The sequence below is a fragment of the Salmo salar genome, chromosome 09 (assembly GCF_965601325.2).
Source record: "Salmo salar chromosome 09, fSalSal1, whole genome shotgun sequence".
In the NCBI taxonomy this organism is placed as follows: Eukaryota; Metazoa; Chordata; class Actinopteri; order Salmoniformes; family Salmonidae; genus Salmo; species Salmo salar.
Window position 1 is genome coordinate 128,685,551 of NC_138299.1, and position 20,631 is coordinate 128,706,181.

The window sequence follows — 20,631 nt, forward strand, 5'->3', positions numbered from 1 at the left end:
GTTTAGGATGTTAAGTTGAAGCTTATAGAGACCTCAACTGATGTATAGAACAATCTTTAGATACAAGCATCAAGAAACCTCTAACACAATAAATTCATTTGACTTGGTGAAAATCCGTTTTTTGGAACTAAGTTGCTTACCACTTTTTCCATATGGTTTTTTCCTTCACAGTCTCCATGAAATGATGATCTCTTCCTAAAGATTTGGTCAATTAATAATTTTGTGTGTGGTTTCCTAGAAGAAATGGTGGCAAAAATTACCCCATTTGGCTCAACTTGCCCCACTCTCGCCTATGCCCGATTTTTCATAGAGAAGAGGTCCTAAGAGCTGTTTAGATTAAGCTTAAGTACATAACAAAACAAACAAAATAGTGTTCAAAGAATTTGTAATGTCATACTCCATTGTTCTCTATGGGACACTTAGTTGCATTCTGTTTGAACTCTGACCTCTGCATTACAGGGAGTCTGGATCAGCAGATGTGCCCCTTAAGGTTCCAGACACCATCACCACCTGGGAGACAGATGCATTCTGCCTGGCCCCTGGCGGCTTCGGCCTGGCTCCTCCTGTGGAGATCACTGTCTTCCAGCCTTTCTTCCTAGAGCTCACCCTGCCCTACTCCATCATCCGTGGAGAGCATTGTGAGCTGAAGGCCACTGTGTTCAACTACCTGTCCAAGTGCATCATGGTACGACACTGCATCATGATTGAGTTGTTTCTCAAGTTGTATAAAATGTTTTGTTTTGTTGCAGTTTGCCTAGTCAGTGTTTATTTATTTTTTATTACACCCAGTGTATCAGTCTTGGGTGTTCCATGTTATCTTACAAGTTTTCCTCTTGGGCAGGTTTCTGTGACTCCGGCTCCTTCCTTAGACTACACTCTCACACCCCTGAATGATGTCCAGTATTCATCATGCCTGTGTGCCAATGGACGGAAGACCTTCAGTTGGACAATGGCACCCTCTGTCCTGGGTAAGTCACCAGTCTTTATTCAACTGGTCAAACAGCAGAATGGATGTTAACCTGAGTTGTTTACTCTCAGTCACCGTATTGGATGTTGTGTAACCTGTGCTGCACTCTGTCAATGTGTGTGTAGGGGATTTGAATGTGTCCGTTAGTGCAGAGGCTGTCCAGTCCCACATTGCATGTGACAATGAGATTGTGAACGTACCAGAGAGAGGACGAATCGACACAGTTACAAAGAGCCTGCTGGTGAAGGTATGTAGTCTACTGCTGTTATGGAACGTACTGTTAGGTTGTAGAGATATATGACCAAGATTAAGGGGACACCTGCTCATCGAACATCTCATGGGCATTAATATGAAGTTTGTCGCCCCCTTTGCTGCTATAACAGCCTTCCATTAAGCCACAAGAGCATTAGTGAGGTTAGGCACTGATGTTTGGCGATTAGGCCTGGTTCCAATTCATCCCAAAGGTGTTCAATGGGGTTGAGGTCAGGGCTCTGTGCAGGCCAGTCAAGTTCTTCCACACCGATCTCAACAAACCTTTTCTATTTGGTCCTCGCTTTGTGCACAGGGGCATTTTCATGTTGAAACAGGAAAGGGCCTTCCCCAAACTGTTGCCACAAAGTTGGAAGCACAGAATCGTCTAGAACAGAGTTTCTTAAAGTATGGGTCGCGACCCGGACCTGTTAATGGTGGGTCGCGACGTAAATGTATAATTATTTCATTAATTACTGGAATTGATTTGGCCAAGTGCAACTGTGCTCTCGGTTCAGTGCGCTCTCTGCTTATCAGTGGTCTCTGCTCAGTATGGCAGCTGCACGAGTGGGAGAGGTAGAGGGAGATGCCTGTGTGCTTCACGGTTTACCGGATCTTTTTTCTACAGTTTTTTTGAAGATCACTCCGCTACCCACATGCTGCATCGCTGTCGTTCAAGCCACTGATGACTTGTTATTCCCACTTGCCATCACTCACCGCTGTCATGAAATGAACTCATGCTAGCCACAAGTTCGGACTGAGCTCAATCGTCATGAAACGCAAATACAGTGATGACTTTTTGTCTCTTTCATACAAACTTTGAGAAATAACGAGGGCCGCCCACAATGTGTTTTGTGTGGGGAAGTGCTTAGTAATGAGTCTCTCAAAACGAACTAATTAATCAAACGACACGTCCTGACCAAACATCCAGGCAAAACATTACGGTAAACCCAGGGAGTTCTTTCAGAACAGTGCAGAACGCTTCAGGAAACAGTGCTTCGAAAGTGGAAAAGTAAGTCAACTAGCAAGGCATTGTTGTCACTTTATAACAGGTGATGATAAGCAGAAATAAGGGAGTACTATCTCTCATAGTAGTAGATGTGATTTTCTCTTTCAAACAATCCCCTGGATGTGTAACGGTACACAGCTAATGGTTAACGTTAGCCAAAGCAAGCTAACTAGCTAACGTAAACTCACTCACTTTTGTACATCGCCTTGGTCCGTACAATTGACCTTGTTTTAGCGCCCCAAAAAACGTAATACTTCCAGATCAACAGTAATGTCAATACCATTGTAAAGCACAATTTCTCCCCTTTCCAACAGAATTCATGCCGAGACCTCCACGCTGTCCATTTCTGCCTGACTCAGTCCTATTCGTTTTCTTTGCAGCCTCGTTTGAATGTCGCGGTTGCTCACATTTGTACGGAATGGGGTGAGTTTACGTTACTGAGAAACAGTACAGATGAAGATGAAAAATTATCAGGTCTACTGTACATTTTACTGTAGAAATTATTGTTGACAACAAGTCTAGGTTGGAACTGTTGCTGTTACAAGTAATCATTTTTATTCTGAACTGGAATAAACTGATTGAAGCAAGATGCTTTTTGAGACAAACAGTCACACAGGTCTGGGTTGCTCATCTGCAGCAGGAAGCGGTCTCCTCCCTGACTGAGAAAGCAGTAGATGTTCTGATCCAGTTTGGCACCACATACCTATGCAAGTCAGGGTTCTCAAGTACAGAAACAGTGTCAATGCTGAGCATGACCTCAGTGTTGCAATGTTAAAAACTGAGCCCAGAATAGACATGTGATCAATCAGTTTATTCCAGTTCAGAATGAAAATGATTTATTGTATTTTAACAACAACAGTTCCAACCTAGATAGATATGTAAGAGTGTTTTTAATGAGGAAAAATAGATATTAAAATATATTTGAGTATTTCATTGTTATTTGTTTTTGTCTACATTGCATTTTTTTAGGCATAAGGGCAATGAAATGTACCAATTTTTAAGTATAGTTGCACATTTTCCTAAGCTTGGGTCCCAGGAAAACACAGAATTTCTGATTTGGGTCCCAGGCTGAAAAAGTTAAAGAACCCCTGGTCTAGAATGACATTGTATGCTGTAGCGTTAAGATTTCCCTTCACCGGTGTCACGGTTGTTGTAAGAGACGGACCAAGGCGCAGCGTGTGTTGAGTTCCACATATTTATTTAAAGTGAAACTTCTTCAACAAAACAAATAACAAGCAGCAAAACATGACTAACTGGTGCAATAAGCACAAAACCAAACAATATCCCACAAAGCAAGTGGGAACAATGAACCACTTAAATATGATCCCCAATTAGAGACAACGATAATCAGCTGCCTCTAATTGGGAACCATACAAAAACACCAACATAGAAATATTATGACTAGAACCCCCCCTAGTCACGCTCTGACCTAAACACCATAGAGAACCAAGGGCTTGCTACGGTCAGGGCGTGACAGTACCCCCCCCCTTCCAAAGGTGCAGACTCCGGCCGCAAAACCTGAAACCAAATGGGGAGTGTTGGGGGGGGTGACTAGCGTTGGTGGCGGCTCCGGTGCGGGTCTTAGCACCCGCCCAGACCACGGATCCGGCCATGGAGCGGGACAGGACACCGCGCCTGGACTGGGCACCGGCACAGAGGAAGGCTCCGGCCATGGGGCAGGACTGAACGCCGTGCCTGCACTGAGCACCGGCGCAGAGGAAGGCTCCGGCCATGGAGCGGGACTGGACGCCGTGCCTGGACTGGGCACCGGCGCAGAGGAAGGATCCGGCCATGGAGCGGGACTGGACGCCGTGCCTGGACTGGGCACCGGCGCAGAGGAAGGATCCGGCCATGGAGCGGGACTGGACGCCGTGCCTGGACTGGGCACCGGCGCAGAAGAAGTCTCCGTTGACCATCATCGGAAGCTCCGGGCCGTTGACCGTCACTGGAAGCTCCGGGCCGTTGCCCGTCACTGGAAGCTCCGGGCCGTTGCCCGTCACTGGAAGCTCCGGGCCGTTGCCCGTCACTGGAAGCTCCGGGCCGTTGACCGTCACTGGAAGCTCCGGGCCGTTGACCGTCACTGGAAGCTCCGGGCTGCTCACCGGCACTGGAAGCTCTGGACTGTGAACCGTCGTTGGAAGCTCTGGACTGTAAACAGTCGCTGGAGGTTCCGGGCTGTAGAGGTGCACTGGAGGCCTAGTGCGGGGAGCAGGCACAGGACGTACCGGGCTGGGGATGCGCACTGGAGGCCTGGTGCATGGAGCCGGCACAGGACGTACCGGACTGAGGAGGCACACTGGAGGCCTGGTGCGTGGAGCCAGCACAGGTGGCACCGGACTGGTGACAGGCACTTCAAGGTGAGTGCGGGGAGCTGGCACAGGGCGTACCGGACTGGGGAGGCGGCCTGGTGCGTGGAGCAGGCACAGGTGGCACCGGACTGGTGACACGCACTTCAGGGCGAGTCCGGGGAGCTGGCACAGGATGTACCGGACTGGGGAGGCGCACTGGAGGCCTGGTGCGTGGAGCCGGCACAGGTGGCACCGGACTGGTGACAGGCACTTCAAGGTGAGTGCGGGGAGCTGGCACAGGGCGTACCGGACTGGGGAGGCGGCCTGGTGCGTGGATTAGGCACAGGGGGCACCGGACTGGTGACACGCACTTCAGGGCAAGTCCGGGGAGCTGGCACAGGATGTACCGGACTGGGGAGGCGCACTGGAGGCCTGGTGAGTGGAGCCGGCACAGGTGGCACCGGACTGGTGACACGCACTTCAGGGAGGGTGCGGGGAGCTGGCACAGGACGTACCGGACTGGGGAGGCGCACAGACTTCACCAGACTGCTGACAGGCTCTTCAGGTCGAATGTTGAGCAGAATACACCTGCACAACATCTCTCTCCTCTCTCTCTCTCCCAACTTCTCCATCGCCTACCTGATGGTCTCTGGCTCTTCAGGGCGAGTGTGAGGAGCTGGCACAGATAGGACCGGACTGATGACCCGCTCTTCAGTACGCCTGCGCTGCAGCATACTCCTCGCCTCCACCTCTCTCCGGTATCCCTCATTGAAGTCCTCCGCTGTCTGCCATTCGGGCTCCGGCACTCTCCGCTGCTCAGCCGACAGCTCCATGTGCCCCCCCCCCAAAACAAATCTTGGGGTTTCTGTGGCCGCGATCCCCGGCGTCGTTGCTGTCCCTCTATGCTCCTTTGCGACTCCCGCTAAGGAAGGGTCTTGTATCCTCCCATGACTTCCTCCCATGTCCAAAACTCCTTTACCTCGTGAACACGCTGCTTGGTCCTCTTTTGGTGGGATATTCTGTCATGGTTGTTGTAAGAGACGGACCAAGGCGCAGCATGTGTTGAGGTCCACATATTTATTTAAAGTGAAACTTCTTAAAAAAAACAAATAACAAGCAACAAAACGTGACTAACTGGTGCAACAAGTACAAAACCAAACAATATCCCACAAAGCAGGTGGGAACAATGAACCACTTAAATATGATCCCCAATTAGAGACAACAATAATCAGCTGCCTCTAATTGGGAACTATACAAAAACACCAACATAGGAATATTATGACTAGAACACCCCCCTAGTCACGCTCTGACCTAAACACCATAGAGAACCAAGGGCTCTCTATGGTCAGGGCGTGACAACCGGAACTAAGGGGCCTTGCCCAACCATGAAAAACAGCCTCAGACCATTATTCCTCTTCCACCAAACTTTACAGTTGCCACTATGCATTCGGGCAGGTAGCGTTTTTCTATGTTGGTGTCCCAAACCCAGATTAGTCCGTCGGACAGGCAGATGGCAAAGCTTGATTCATCACTGCAGAGAACACGTTTCCACTGCTTCAGAGTCCAATGGCGGCAAGCTTTACACCACTCCAGCCGACGCTTGGCATTAGGCTTGTGTGCGGCTGCTTCGCCATGAAAACCCATTTCATGAAGCTCCCAACAAACAGTTCTACTGCTGACGTTGCTTCCAGAGGCAGTTTAGAGCTCGGTAGTGAGTGTTGCAATCGAGGACAGATGATTTTTACGTGCTTCAGCACTCAACGGTCGCGTTCTGTGAGATTGTGTGGCCTACCGCCTCGTGGCTGAGCCGTTGTTGCTCCTAGAAGTTTCCACTTCACAATAACAGCACTTATAGTTGACCGGGGCAACTTTAGCAGGGACTGACAAAATGACTTGTTGGAAAGGTAGCATCCTATGACGGTGCCACGTTGAAAGTCACTGAGCTGTTCAGTAAGGCCATTCTATTGCCAATGTTTGTCTATGGAGATTGCATGGCTGTGTGCTCGATTTTATACACCTTTCAGCTACGGGTGTGGCTGAAATAGTGTAACTGCCTCTAACTGAACATTCTCTCTTTCTCTCTCACCTCTCTCAGGCGGAGGGAACAGAGAAGACCGACACCTACAACTGGTTGCTGTGTCCAACTGGTCAGTAATGCATGAACGTTGAATGTTCACTGTGATTGAACTGATCATCTCCATTCATCTTATCATCTGTGTCCACAGGAGAAGCTCTGATAGAGGAGGTGGAACTGCAACTCCCCAAGAATGTGGTGGATGGATCTGATCGAATTTCTCTCTCAGTCCTGGGTAAAATGTACCATAGTATTGTTTGGAGACGTAGTGAGTTTAGAGTGTGTGTGTGTGTGTGTGTGTGTGGGTGCTTATATTTGTCCTATTTCACATGTGTGAATTGGAAATGTGTTTTTTGCATATCTCACTCTCCCTGAGACACCCTTGGAGAGTGGGGTCATGGCCAGGTGCTGACATTATTAATGCTAATTAGGGTTAATTAGGAGCAATTAGGGTTAAGTGCCTTGCTCAGGGCCACATCAACAGATTTTTCACCTTGTCGCTCTGGGATTTGAACTACCCACTGGACACAGAACGTCATTTCAAAGTGGACATTTTAGTAATATTTGGCTGAGGCCATAAGACCGCTGAACAATTAATCAAATGGCCACCGGGACTATTTGCATTGACCCCCCCCCCCCTTGTTTTTACACTGCTGCTACTCACTGTTTATTATCAATGCATCACTTGGCCTCCCGAGTTGTGCAGCGGTCTAAGACGGCACTAGAGGTCCTGGTTCGCTCCCTTTCTGTGTCAGAACTGGCTGTGATCGGGAATCCCATAGGTTGGCGCACAATTGGGCCAGCGTCGTCCGGTTTAAGGTAGGGTTTGGCCGGGGGGGTAGGCCGTCATTGTAAATAAGAATTTGTTCTTTACTGACTTGCCTAGATATATTTAAAAAAATACATGTTCAAATTACCTCGACTAACCTGTACCCTGGCACATTGACTCAGTACCGGTACCCCCTGAATATAGCCTCATTACTAACCTGTACACTCTGTATATAGCCTCCACATTGACTCGATACCGGTACCCCCTGTATATAGCCTCCACATTGACTTGGTACCGGTACCCCCTGTATATAGCCTCCATATTGACTCTGTACCGGTACCCCCTGTATATAACCTCCACATTGACTCTGTACCGGTACCCCCTGTATATAGCCTCCATATTGACTCTGTACCGGTACCCCCTGAATATAGCCTCATTACTAACCTGTACACTCTGTATATAGCCTCCACATTGACTCGATACCGGTACCCCCTGTATATAGCCTCCACATTGACTTGGTACCGGTACCCCCTGTATATAGCCTCCATATTGACTCTGTACCGGTACCCCCTGTATATAACCTCCACATTGACTCTGTACCGGTACCCCCTGTATATAGCCTCCATATTGACTCTGTACCGGTACCCCCTGTATATAGCCTCCTTATTGACTCGGTACCGGTACCCCCTGTATATAACCTCCACATTGACTCAGTACCGGCACCCCTTGTATATAGCCTCCACATTGACTCGGTACCGGTACCCCCTGTATATAGCCTCCACATTGACTCGGTACCGGTACCCCCTGTATATAGCCTCCACATTGACTCGGTACCGGAACCCCCTGTATAAAGCCTCCACATTGACTGTACTGGTACCCTTTGTATATAGCCACCACATTGACTCGGTACCGGTACCCCCTGTATATAGCCTCCACATTGACTGTACCGGAACCCCCTGTATATAACCTTCACATTGACCTGGTACCGGTACCCCTGTATATAACCTCCACATTGACTTGGTACCGGTACCCCCTGTATATAACCTCCACATTGACTGTACCGGTACCCCCTGTATATAGCCTCCACATTGACTCGGTACCGGTACCCCCTGTATAAAGCCTCCACATTGACTGTACTGGTACCCCTTGTATATAGCCACCACATTGACTCGGTACCGGTACCCCCTGTATATAGCCTCCACATTGACTGTACCGGAACCCCTGTATATAACCTTCACATTGACCTGGTACCGGTACCCCCTGTATATAGCCTCCATATTGACTCGGTACCAGTACCACCTGTATATAACCTCCACATTGACTCGGTACCGGTACCCCCTGTATAAAGCCTCCACATTGACTGTACTGGTACCCCTTGTATATAGCCTCCACATTGACTCGGTACCGGTACCCCCTGTATATAGCCTCCACATTGACTCGGTACCGGTACCCCTGTATATAGCCTCCACATTGACTCAGTACCGGTACCCCCTGTATATAGCCTCCACATTGACTCGGTACCGGTACCCCCTGTATATAGCCGCCACATTGACTCGGTACCGGTACACCCTGTATATAGCCTCCACATTGACTCAGTACCGGTACCCCCTGTATATAGCCTCCACATTGACTCGGTACCGGTACCCCTGTATACGCCCTCCAATTTCACCGGAAATTGTCGCTGACGGGACGCCTAGGCGTAAGAAGTTTTTAAGGGCTTCACGGCAAGGTTGTTGTATTCGGTGCATGTGATTAATAAAATTTGATTTTGATTTGACATTCAATTTGATTTCAACCTTTATTCAACCACTCAAAAAGGACATCCAGAAGTTTGTTCAATTCCCAATGTTATCACTATGCTTTCAACCATCTAAAAGCACAACCAAATTCCAATGAAAAAACAGTGTCTGATTTTTGGTTTACAGTAGTTGTCGTCTAAATGTGTTATCACAGTGCTCAACAAAATGGGAATACAATGTCAGGTATTTTTATGACAACTTAATGTGTTATCACTATGCTTAGTCTAATAGCAAAACCAAATGACCTGGATTACAGTTGAGATTACATTAAAAGGATATAGTGCAAGTGATCAGATTCTGCACTGATTATTATAACAATGGTGAAGATTCCCACAGACCTGCTACCTTTGCATGCTATGTTGAACATGCACGCTTTCTATGATTACAAAGGAAGACATTTAATCGTTACAGTAACCTCAAAATGTGGCCATGGTTTAAAGAAATTATTTTAAAAAGGTAGTGGTAATATTTAATTTAGTACCGAAATTTGTAGGTGACTTAATTTACCCTGTCACGCGGGTCAATTTACCCCATACCCGGGGTAAGTTGTGCCAAGAGACCACTTTTTTGGGGGACAAACAACGTTTTCGAAACTGTAATGTTTACATGAATTCTGGTTATTTCCAGCGATACACAACATCCTGAAATATATGTACATCTTTGTTAGAAAGAATACGATATTTCCCTTGACGGAGTAACGCTGAATGTAAAAAATGGCTCAACATACCCCACTCTCCCCTACTTTGTAATACAATTTAAGGAGAAACAGGTTCCTAATCTACAGCACTACTGTATGTTTTGTTACATTCGTTTTTAAGATTTACTTTATTACAAAAGCAATATTGAGTTGTGTTAGGTTGACAACGCACCCAAATATCAACATTTAAAAGAGATGTATCTAATGCTTGGATAGTTTCATCTGAGCCGCTGGCCACTTGTCAACAAGTTTATAGGCTATTTACTTTATTGCAAAAGTGATATATAATGTTTGATTGTCAACGCAACCAAATATCAACATTTGAAAGAGATGTATCTTTTGTGCCACTGATTTAGTCTGGCTATAATTCCAGTTTGCTTACAAATTAATAATTGATATGTTGGATTCACGTCTCCATCTCAAAGTTAAAGAATAGGACTAAATAAAATCAAACGTTATTTAAAGTGAATTTAAAGTTTAATTTGATTTAGTCCTATTCTTTAATTGATATTTTTGGTTGCGATGGAGACATGAATCCAACATATGAATTATTCATTTGTAGACAACATTGACTTATTGGTTGAGATGGAGACGTGAATACAACATTAATAATTAATTATTAACTTAAAGATTACATTTGAAACCCTAGGATAATATATGTATTGTCTATTTTTAGTTGAACCCTGAATTGAATTTAGGGCCTAAATAGTATTGTTGATGACAAATGACTTCAGAGTATGGCTACATTTCATTTGCTCTGTTAAACCTACACTTTGATATGACTACGATATCAGCAGTGAATCTATTTAGTTAATAAGAGATTTCTCAATAAGCATTCTCACAATAGCACATTGGTAGTCAGTGACAAATATAAAACCCTGGATGGGAGACCAAATGGATAGCTGTAGATAGATTAACTCTCCACTAGGATATGCAGCCAGTCCTAGAATTTTATTTCTGATAGTGGATATAACGTTGGAAGATCTGACGTTGTTTCAAACGTAGAAATTCAACATATTTTATACAAGGTTTGTTTATGTCAATCACCACATTCTCATCGGCAGACTCAATAGCCTTGGTTTCTCAAATGATTGCATCGCCTGGTTCACCAACTACTTCTCTGATAGAGTTCAGTGTGTCAAATCAGAGGGCCTGTTGTCCGAACCTCTGGCAGTCTCTATGGGGGTGCCACAGGGTTCAATTCTTGGGCCAACTCTTTTCTCTGTATACATCAATGATGACGCTCTTGCTGCTGGTGAGTCTCTGATCCACCTCTATGCAGACGACACCATTCTGTATACTTCTGGCCCTTCTTTGGACACTGTGTTAACTAACCTCCAGACGAGCTTCAATGCCATACAACTCTTCTTCCGTGGCCTCCAACTGCTCCTAAATACAAGTAAAACTAAATGCATGCTCTTCAACCGATCGCTGCCTGCACCTGCCCGCCTGTCCAGCATCACTACTCTGGACGGTTCTGACTTAGAATATGTGGACAACTACAAATACCTAGGTGTCTGGTTAGACTGTAAACTCTCCTTCCAGACTCACATCAAACATCTCCAATCCAAAGTTAAATCTAGAATTGGCTTCCTATTTCGCAACAAAGCATCCTTCACTCATGCTGCCAAACATACCCTCGTAAAACTGACCATCCTACCAATCCTCGACTTCGGCGATGTCATTTACAAAATAGCCTCCAATACCCTGCTCAACAAACTGGATGCAGTCTATCACAGTGCCATCTGTTTTGTCACCAAAGCCCCATATACTACCCACCACTGCGACCTGTACGCTCTCGCTGGCTGGCCTTCGCTTCATAATCGTCACCAAACCCACTGGCTCCAGGTCATCTACAAGACCCTGCTAGGTAAAGTCCCCCCTTATCTCCGCTCACTGGTCACCATAGCAGCACCCACCTGTAGCACGCGCTCCAGCAGGTATATCTCTCTGGTCACCCCCAAAGCCAATTCCTCCTTTGACCGTCTCTCCTTCCAGTTCTCTGCTGCCAATGACTGGAACGAACTACAAAAATCTCTGAAACTGGAAACACTTATCTCCATCACTAGCTTTACGCACCAGCTGTCAGAGCAGCTCACAGATCACTGCACCTGTACATAGCCCATCTATAATTTAGCCCAAACAATTACCTCTTCCCCTACTGTATTTATTTATTTTATTTATTTTGCTCCTTTGCACCCCATTATTTATTTCTACTTTGCACTTTCTTCTACTACAAATCTACCATTCCAGTGTTTTACTTGCTATATTGTATTTACTTTGCCACCATGGACCTTTTTTGCCTTTACCTCCCTTATCTCACCTCATTTGCTCACATTGTACATAGACTTATTTTTCTACTGTATTATTGACTGTATATTTGTTTTACACCATGTGTAACTCTGTGTTGTTGTATGTTGTCGAACTGCTTTGCTTTATCTTGGCCAGGTCGCAATTGTAAATTAGAACTTGTTCTCAACTTGCCTACCTGGTTAAATAAAGGTGAAATAAAATAAATAAAAAATATGTTGAAAATTGGTTACCATGATGATGATGATGATATAATAACAGTTTCCCAAGTAGATTCCACGTCACAATACGTTGACAAATTAAGTTGAAACAATGTTATTTCAACCAATTTGTTCCCAATGGGTAGCAACCTTTCGGTAACTGGTCCAACACTCTAACCGCTAGGCTACCTGGTAGAGGCGTAATGGTGGGAAAAGCAACCCTTCTCCAGCGATAATGTTGCTGTTTGCTAAAGAGGACAGTCTTACAGAGTCCCATGTTTCTCTGTAGGGGACATCCTGGGTCGGGCCCTCAAGAACCTGGATGGACTGCTGCAGATGCCGTATGGGTGTGGAGAGCAGAATATGGCCCTCCTCGCCCCCAATATCTACATACTCGAGTACCTGAGGAACACAGAGCAGCTCACTCCAGCCATCCGAGACAAGGCCACCAAGTTCCTCATTAGTGGTAAGAGTCCCTCAAAATATGGGCCGTATTCATTGGGCACCAAATGGAAGAAAACTGCCAAACAGCTGGATCTATTTCCATTGAAGAACATTTTAAAATGTTTCACCACTACGACCCTGCTATCATGTTAATCAAAACCACATTTTATTGGTCACATACACATGGTTAGCAGATGTTAATGCAAGTGTATTGAAATGCTTGTGCTTCTAGTTCCGACAGTGCAGTAATATCTAACAAATGATCTAACAATTCCCCAACAAACACAAATCTAAAAGTGATGAATGAGAATATGTACATATAAATATATGGATGAGGAATGCCCGAGCGGCATAGGTAAGGTGCAATAGATGGTATAAATACAGTATATGCATGAGATGAGTAATTTAAGATATGTAAACATTATTCAAGTGTCATTATTTAAAGTGGCATTGTTTAAAGTGACTAGTGATCAATTTATTTATGTGGCCAGTGATTGGGTCTCTATGTAGGCAGCAGCCTCTCTGAGTTAGTGATGGCTGTTTAACAGTCTGATGGCCTTGAGATAGAAGCTGTTCAGTCTCTCGGTCCCAGCTTTGATGCACCTGTACTGACCTTGCCTTCTGGATGGTAGTGGGGTGAACAGGCAGTGGCCCGGGGGGTTTATGTCTTTGATCTTTTTTGCCTTCCTGTGACATCGGGTGCTATAGATGTCATGGAGGGCAGGTAGTTGCACAGGGCGGGGTTGAGGCCCAGGGCCTCCAGCTTGATGATGAACTTGGAGGGTACTATGGTGTTGAATGCTGAGCTGTTGTCAATGAGCAGCATTCTTACATAGGTATACCTCGTCCAGATGGGATAAGGCAGTGTGCAGTGTGATGGCGATTGCATCGTCTGTGGACCTGTTAGGGTGGTATGCAAACTGAAGTGGGTCTAGGGTGGCCGGTAAGGTGGAGGTGATATGATCCTTGACTAGTCTCTCAAAGCACTACCACCCAGTGAGTGCTATGGGGCGGTAGTCATTTAGTTCAGTTATCTTTTCCTTCCTGGGTACAGGAACAATGGTGGCCATCTTGAAGCATGTGGGGACAGCAGACTGGGATAGGGAGCGATTGAATATGTCCGTAAACACACCAGCCAGCTGGTCTGCGCATGCTCTGAGGATGCGGCTTGGGATGCCGTCTGGGCCAGCAGACCTGCAAGGGTTAACACGTTTAAATGTTTTACTCACATTGGCCACGGAGAAGGAGAGGGGGGGATGCAGTTCTTGTTAGCGGGCCGCGACGGTGGCACTGTATTATCTTCAAAGCGGGCAAAGAAGGTGTTTAGTTTGTTTGGAAGCGTGATGTCAGTGTCCGTGACGTGGCTGGTTTTCTTTTTGTAGTCCGTGATTTCCTGTAGACCCTGCCACATATGTCTCGTGTCTGAGCATGACTGACCCAACACATGTAGGAACACCATATTGCCTACATAGTGCACTGATTTTTCCTGGCCAAAGTAGTGTACTATATAGGGAATAGGGTGCCATTTGGGGCACACACTCAGTGACTATAAAAAACATTTGGGCACTTTATTGTTCTCTCTAAAAACACACCGACAGGTTACCAAAGGCAGCTGAACTACAAGCATTTTGATGGTGCATACAGCACATTTGGACAAGGCTCGGGGAACACTTGGTGAGTATAGTGTTTTCTCCTATTTGTAAACACATACTTTTGTCTGTTTTATTAAGGAAACATTGACCAATCAAATGGCATAGTGTCTGGCAGGGGGACCATGGATGCGACATAGGTTAACATAAGCTGTCATTGCAGGTAATGTCAAGCTCTAAGTCATGTTTATGACAACCTTATGTGGGTATTATGACGGGACATTCAAATCTAGTTCTCTTTCCTCAGGCTGACTGCTTTTGTCTTGAGATCCTTTGGCAAAGCACAGTCTTTCATTTATATTGACCCGGCACAAATTGTGCAATCCAAGACTTGGTTAGAACATCAACAAGGCAAACATGGGTGTTTCGTCGGATTGGGGAAACTCTTTAACAACAGAATGAAGGTATTTATATTGATAATAAACTGATAGAAGATGGAAGAAGATGTAGTTGTATGTCTCATCAGACCAGACCATTGGGAATGAGGATTTCAACAGGCTAGATACAGTTTCATGGACATGTTTTAGTATTTTGACATATTGTTTTGTAGGGAGGGGTGACAGATGAAGTCACACTGACGGCCTACATCACTGCTTCAATGCTGGAGCTCAACATATCAGTGTCGGTAAGTAGCATCTCCAGATAACCATTGTTTCTCAAGACAACCATGTCCATTACAGGAAAGTGATTTAGCCTCCTGTATGAAGTCTGTTGTGTACCTCTTACATCAACTGTCATCATTAAAATTCAGTCAAATAATGATTCTCTCTCAAAGTAGCCTATGCAATAAGTATAAGAATATGTGTTACCATAAGCAGATCTAAATGGTATTGCGCTGTTAAAACTGAGTAGGCTTAGTTACTACTGTGAGCTAAAAAACTAGATGTGCTTCAGCATGAATGTCTGTAGCCTAGTCCCAGATCTGTTTGCATTGGCTTGCCAGTACAAACAGATCTGGGACCAGGCTAACATGTCTCTTAATGTGCTGCTCTGTTATTTTGTGCTCTAGGATCCTGTTGTGAACGGCAGTTTGTCTTGCCTGAAGAACTCCACCAGTGATTTGTCCAACACCTACACTACTGCTCTGCTGGCCTACACCTTTACCCTGGCAGGGGACATGGAGACCCGGGCCCAACTTCTACAGCACCTGGACACGGTCGCATTACAAGAGGGTGAGACGTATCCTGGTCCAAGATCTGTTTGCGCTGTCTTGACTTAATTGAGTTAGTCAATGGAGTAATCCCAAAAGTGCAAACCCTCCACCCGTCTGGCACTCCAAATAGGCTCAATCAAACACCCAAAGTATTTTATAGAACACAAATACGATTTGAACTCAGGTGTCTGTAATAAAATTCATTTTTTTGTCATAAAATTCATTGTGGAGGTCAGTGAAGAACTTTGTATCCTGTATAGTGATGAATAAGCGAGTCCCTATTTTCTGTGTGTGTGTGTGTGTGTGTGTGTGTGTGTGTGTGTGCACGCTCCTCATCCCTCAGGGGGTCTCCTGCACTGGACTCAGACCTCCTCAGAGACCTCAGCCTCCCTGGCAGTGGAGGTCAGCTCCTACGTTCTGCTGGCTTCCCTCAGTGCCTCCCCTCTGTCTACCACTGACCTGGGCTACGCCTCCCGCATCGTCAGGTGGCTGGTGAGGCAGCAGAACGCATACGGAGGCTTCTCCTCCACACAGGTATACTTCAAAGCGCCTCTGTTCCAAAAAGGCACCCGTTGCTGTGCACTAGAAGTGAGGTGTTATTACCTTGACTTTTACCAGATCACAGGCATTTTTGTGCTTCTTGTCATGTCAAGCCTGGTGATGCTAACTTCCACTGAAGTGGAGCCAAGAAATCAGAATGGATGAAATGAGAAAGTCACTCTAGGAACTGACCAATGTAAAATTACCCTTTCTGTAAAATGGGATCGTTTCATTCATTTTGAACAGATTTGTCTGTGATCTGTTGGTGTGTGTGTTTAGGACACAGTGGTGGCCCTCCAGGCCCTGGCTCTCTACTCCACCAGGGTGTTCAGTAGAGAGGGCACCAGCACAGTGACAGTACAGTCTCCCAGCGGGGGACAGCACCTCTTTGAAGTTAACAAAAACAACAAGCTTCTCTACCAGGAGAGTGCGCTGCAGGACACAGAAGGGAAGTACACGGTGGAAGTGAAGGGCAGTGCTTGTGCCTCAGTGCAGGTCAGTGATTACACGTCTCTCCTCCCAATCCTCTGGTGCCAAAATACGGTTTAATCCATCACTAAAACTACAGTCTGGGAATGTTTTTCTTCCGCAAAACAGCAACCCTGTGCCACCTGATTTGGTATACAGCTGAGGCAGTGGAGGCTGCTGAGGGGAGGACGGCTCATAATAATGGATGGAACAGAGCAAACCACATGTTTGATGTATTTGCTACCATTCCACTTATTCCGCTCCAGCCATTACTACAAGCCTGTCCTCCCCAATTAAGCTGCCACCAACCTCCTGTGAGCTGAGGGATGGGGCTGGGGAAAAGTAACTCCTCGTGAATCATTAGTTATATAATGGTTATATAATTCAAGAATTGAAGTAAACAATTATACAGATAGCCAGAGCCCAGACTGTGGATTGAAGAAGCCTCTCCTGACTTTTTAAATGTTTTCTTTCCCAGGTAGCGCTCCACTACAACATCCCTACTCCTACTGACAGCACAACACTCAGTATCCAGGTGAAGACAGAGGTGGACTGCAACAGCAACTCTTTGAGACCCAGAGTCACGCTGAAACTCCAGTCTCAGTAAGAATGAATGACACATTTACGGAAGCCTTCATTCAATACGTTTATTAATGACACTCCAAAGTGTTATTATGGAGCATGTCTTACAGAATGGACTTGACCCAAATGACTTGGTTTCCTATTGGTTATTTCACTTCTAGTTTCTACCACAGGAGGTTGGTGGCAGCTTAATTGGGGAGGACAGGCTCATGGTAATGGCTGGAGTGGAATATTGGAACGCTATCAAATACATCAAACACATGGTTTCCATGTGTTTGATGCCATTCTATTCCAGCCATTACTATGAGCCGTCCTCCCCTCAGCAGCCTCCACTGGTTTCTACCTAGGCTTGGATCAGGAACAGTAATAAAAATAAATCTGGCAACCTGGCCTTTTTATGGCAAAAATAATCAAACTAGTTTAATTAGTTTGTTTATTGTTTATCAAAATCAAACTTTGATATCCCAGGTAGAGGTCGACCGATTATGATTTTTCAACGCCGATACCGATTATTGGAGGACCAAAAAAAGCCGATACCGATTATTCAGAATATATATATATATTTGTAATAATAACAATTACAACAATACTGAATGAACAATGAACACTTTTATTTTAACTTAATACAATACATAAATAAAATCTATTTAGTCTCAAATAAATAATGAAACATGTTCAATGTGGTTTAAATAATGCAAAATCACAGTGTTGGAGAAGAAAGTATGTGCCATGTAAAAAAAGCTAACGTTTAAGTTCCTTGCTCAGAACATGAGAACATATGAAAGCTAGTGGTTCCTTTTCACATGAGTCTTCAATATTCCCAGTTAAGTAGTTTTAGGTTGTAGTTATTATAGGACTATTTCTCTCTATACCATTTGTATTTCATAGACCTTTGACTATTGGATATTCTTATAGGCACTATAGTATTGCCAGCCTATTCTCCGGAGTTGATAGGCTTGAAGTCATAAACAGCGCTGTGCTTCAAGCATTGCAAAAATCTGCTGGAAAACGGAGGAAAGTGCAGTTTGAATGAATGCTTCCGAGCCTGCTGCTGCCAACCACCACTCAGTCAGACTGCTCTATCAAATATCAAATCATAGACTTAATTATAATGTAATAAACACACAGAAATACGAGCCTTAGGTCATTAATATGGTCAAATTCGGAAACTATCATTTCGAAAAGAAAACGTTTATTCTTTCAGTGAAATACAGAACCGTTCCGTCGAACGGTTGGCAACCCTAAGTCTAAATATTGCTGTTACATTCCACAACCTTCAATGTTATGTCATAATTATGTAAAATTCTGGCAAATTAATTACAGTCTTTGTTAGGAAGAAATGGTCTTCACACAGTTCGCAATGAGCCAGGCGACCCAAACTGCTGCATATACCCTGACTCTGCTTACACTGAACGCCAGAGAAGTGACACAATTTCAGGCACCGCGTTGATTATATGCAACGCAGGACAAGCTAGTTAAACTAGTAATATCATCAACCATGTGTAGTTAACTAGTGATTATGTTAAGATTGATTGTTTTTTATAAGATAATGCTAGCTAGCAACTTACCATGGCTCCTTTCTGCCTGCACTCACATAACAGGTGGTCAGCCTGCCATGCAGTCTCCTCGTGGATTGCAATATAATCGGTGTCCAAAAATGAAGATTACCGATTGTTATGAAAACTTGAAATCGGCCCTAATTAATCGGCCATTCCGATTAATCGGTCGACCTCTAATCACAGGCATCTCTTTGCTTTCACAGATACAATGGAAAGGAGCTGACCACCAATATGATTATAGTGGATTTGAAAATGCTGTCTGGGTTTGCCCCAGACCCAGAGTCTTTGGGGAGGGTGAGTTTTTTTGTTGTTGATAACATACGTTTATGGTGTTACCTGTGACCTTTATCCTTGTAGCTCTTGCCTCTCATCTGTGAACCTTACTGAAACATATATTTTTTGTCTATGGAATAACTATCTTCAAAGTAATGACTCTAGACGTCGGTTGTAAGATGAAAGCTTATTTTAGTAATAATACTGGTTCACGTTACATTTTACCACTTTGGATTCTACAAAACAATAAAAGAAAGTTGCTAGCGAAAGCCAGGATAATCACTTGTCACTTGTACATAACTGGCGTGTTCTTGTTTCTTACTTCCTGTCGCAGGGCATTCTGGTACTTGCAGTCAATACAACAGAAATATGTACATACTGTAGTTCGCTCAATCTCATCATATGAATTCTAATACAATTACTCTTGTACATACAGTATGTAAATAACTGTAAAAGAGAAATATATTTATATACAGCTCAATTAATTAAATGTAAACATTAACTCTGTAACCTATTAAAGTTACAACATTGTCGATGCAATATGAATAATCAGAGAATGGCTTGTCTTCACAGCTGTCGGGTTCACCTCTAGTGGATCGTGTCGATACTAAAGATGATCATGTGTTAATGTACTTGAGCGAGGTGAGACCAAATCATCCATCAGTTTGAAACAGTGCACATAACACTCTCAATATAATGGAATTATTCTCCTTCAAAGTCAGCAAAACCAAAATACACTTCTGCTTGGAGGGTTTAAATATGTGTAACCAAAATTGGTTTTTTTCTCTCCCAACAGTTACCATCACTGTTCCCACCTTTCAACCACACCCTGGACATCATACAGGAGCTCCCAGTACAGAATCTAAAGCCAGCGGTGGTCAAGATCTACGACTACTACCAGCCGAGTAAGTTTATATCTAACCTTCACCAAGATGTATTTTTCCCTCTTATTTTTAGTAACATTTAGTTCATTTACTGAGACTTACCTGTATTTTTGGTTTAATTCAGGTGACCAGGCAGAGACAGAATATGTCTTCCCTTGCAAGTAGGGGTTACAAGCTGCTGTCCTATTTTAAATCTAGAATTATTGGTGATGTTGAATTATTAGTAATTTTATTTAGCTGGCCTGACCCTTATACTATATGTAATATTCATTTATTAATTTTACCTAAATGCTGGCTATTTTGTTATTAGAGAATTCTTTACATGGACCTATTCGTTGTATTTGCCGCTTTGAAGATGTAAGAAGAAAATGACATTAACAGAGATCACACATGCAGCCCTTGAAGCATCTTTCAAGCTCTAAAGTAAAGGATGTAAATTACTGGAATTAAAGTTTTTAATTAAAACCCTATTCTTGAGCATTTTTTCCAGATCGTTTTGCGTGTAGGTTTTGATGTCACACTATGGCAAGAAATGAGTTCCAAGGTGTAGGCTCAGGAGACAAGGGGAATATTGAAAGGCTTTATGTAAGACAGTGAGTCTCTTCCTGGGCAATTAGTACCTGTGGGTGTACATGTCCTGTCCGACCATATCAAAGGTTGTTTTTGTTAAGTTCCAGAGAGCTGCAATGTGCTGTTAATCCATGTTGCCAACTATAC

At 44.5% G+C, this 20,631-nt stretch overlaps 1 protein-coding gene across 1 annotated transcript in view; it reads left to right on the plus strand.

The window, feature by feature from the left end:
• LOC106612537 (alpha-2-macroglobulin) overlaps positions 1-20,384 on the plus strand; it is a 37,428-nt gene extending 17,044 nt beyond the window's left edge. Inside the window, exons 19-35 of the mRNA XM_045724498.2 lie at positions 460-685; positions 842-968; positions 1,093-1,214; positions 6,609-6,660; positions 6,739-6,822; positions 12,652-12,828; positions 14,405-14,480; positions 14,703-14,859; positions 15,006-15,080; positions 15,465-15,627; positions 15,952-16,142; positions 16,428-16,643; positions 17,095-17,219; positions 18,961-19,051; positions 19,604-19,672; positions 19,827-19,935; positions 20,039-20,384. Coding sequence (XP_045580454.1) covers positions 460-685; positions 842-968; positions 1,093-1,214; positions 6,609-6,660; positions 6,739-6,822; positions 12,652-12,828; positions 14,405-14,480; positions 14,703-14,859; positions 15,006-15,080; positions 15,465-15,627; positions 15,952-16,142; positions 16,428-16,643; positions 17,095-17,219; positions 18,961-19,051; positions 19,604-19,672; positions 19,827-19,935; positions 20,039-20,079 — 2,101 coding nt within the window. The 3' untranslated portion in view covers positions 20,080-20,384. The remainder of the gene's footprint in view (positions 1-459; positions 686-841; positions 969-1,092; positions 1,215-6,608; positions 6,661-6,738; positions 6,823-12,651; positions 12,829-14,404; positions 14,481-14,702; positions 14,860-15,005; positions 15,081-15,464; positions 15,628-15,951; positions 16,143-16,427; positions 16,644-17,094; positions 17,220-18,960; positions 19,052-19,603; positions 19,673-19,826; positions 19,936-20,038) is intronic.
• The last annotated feature ends 247 nt before the right edge of the window (positions 20,385-20,631 follow it).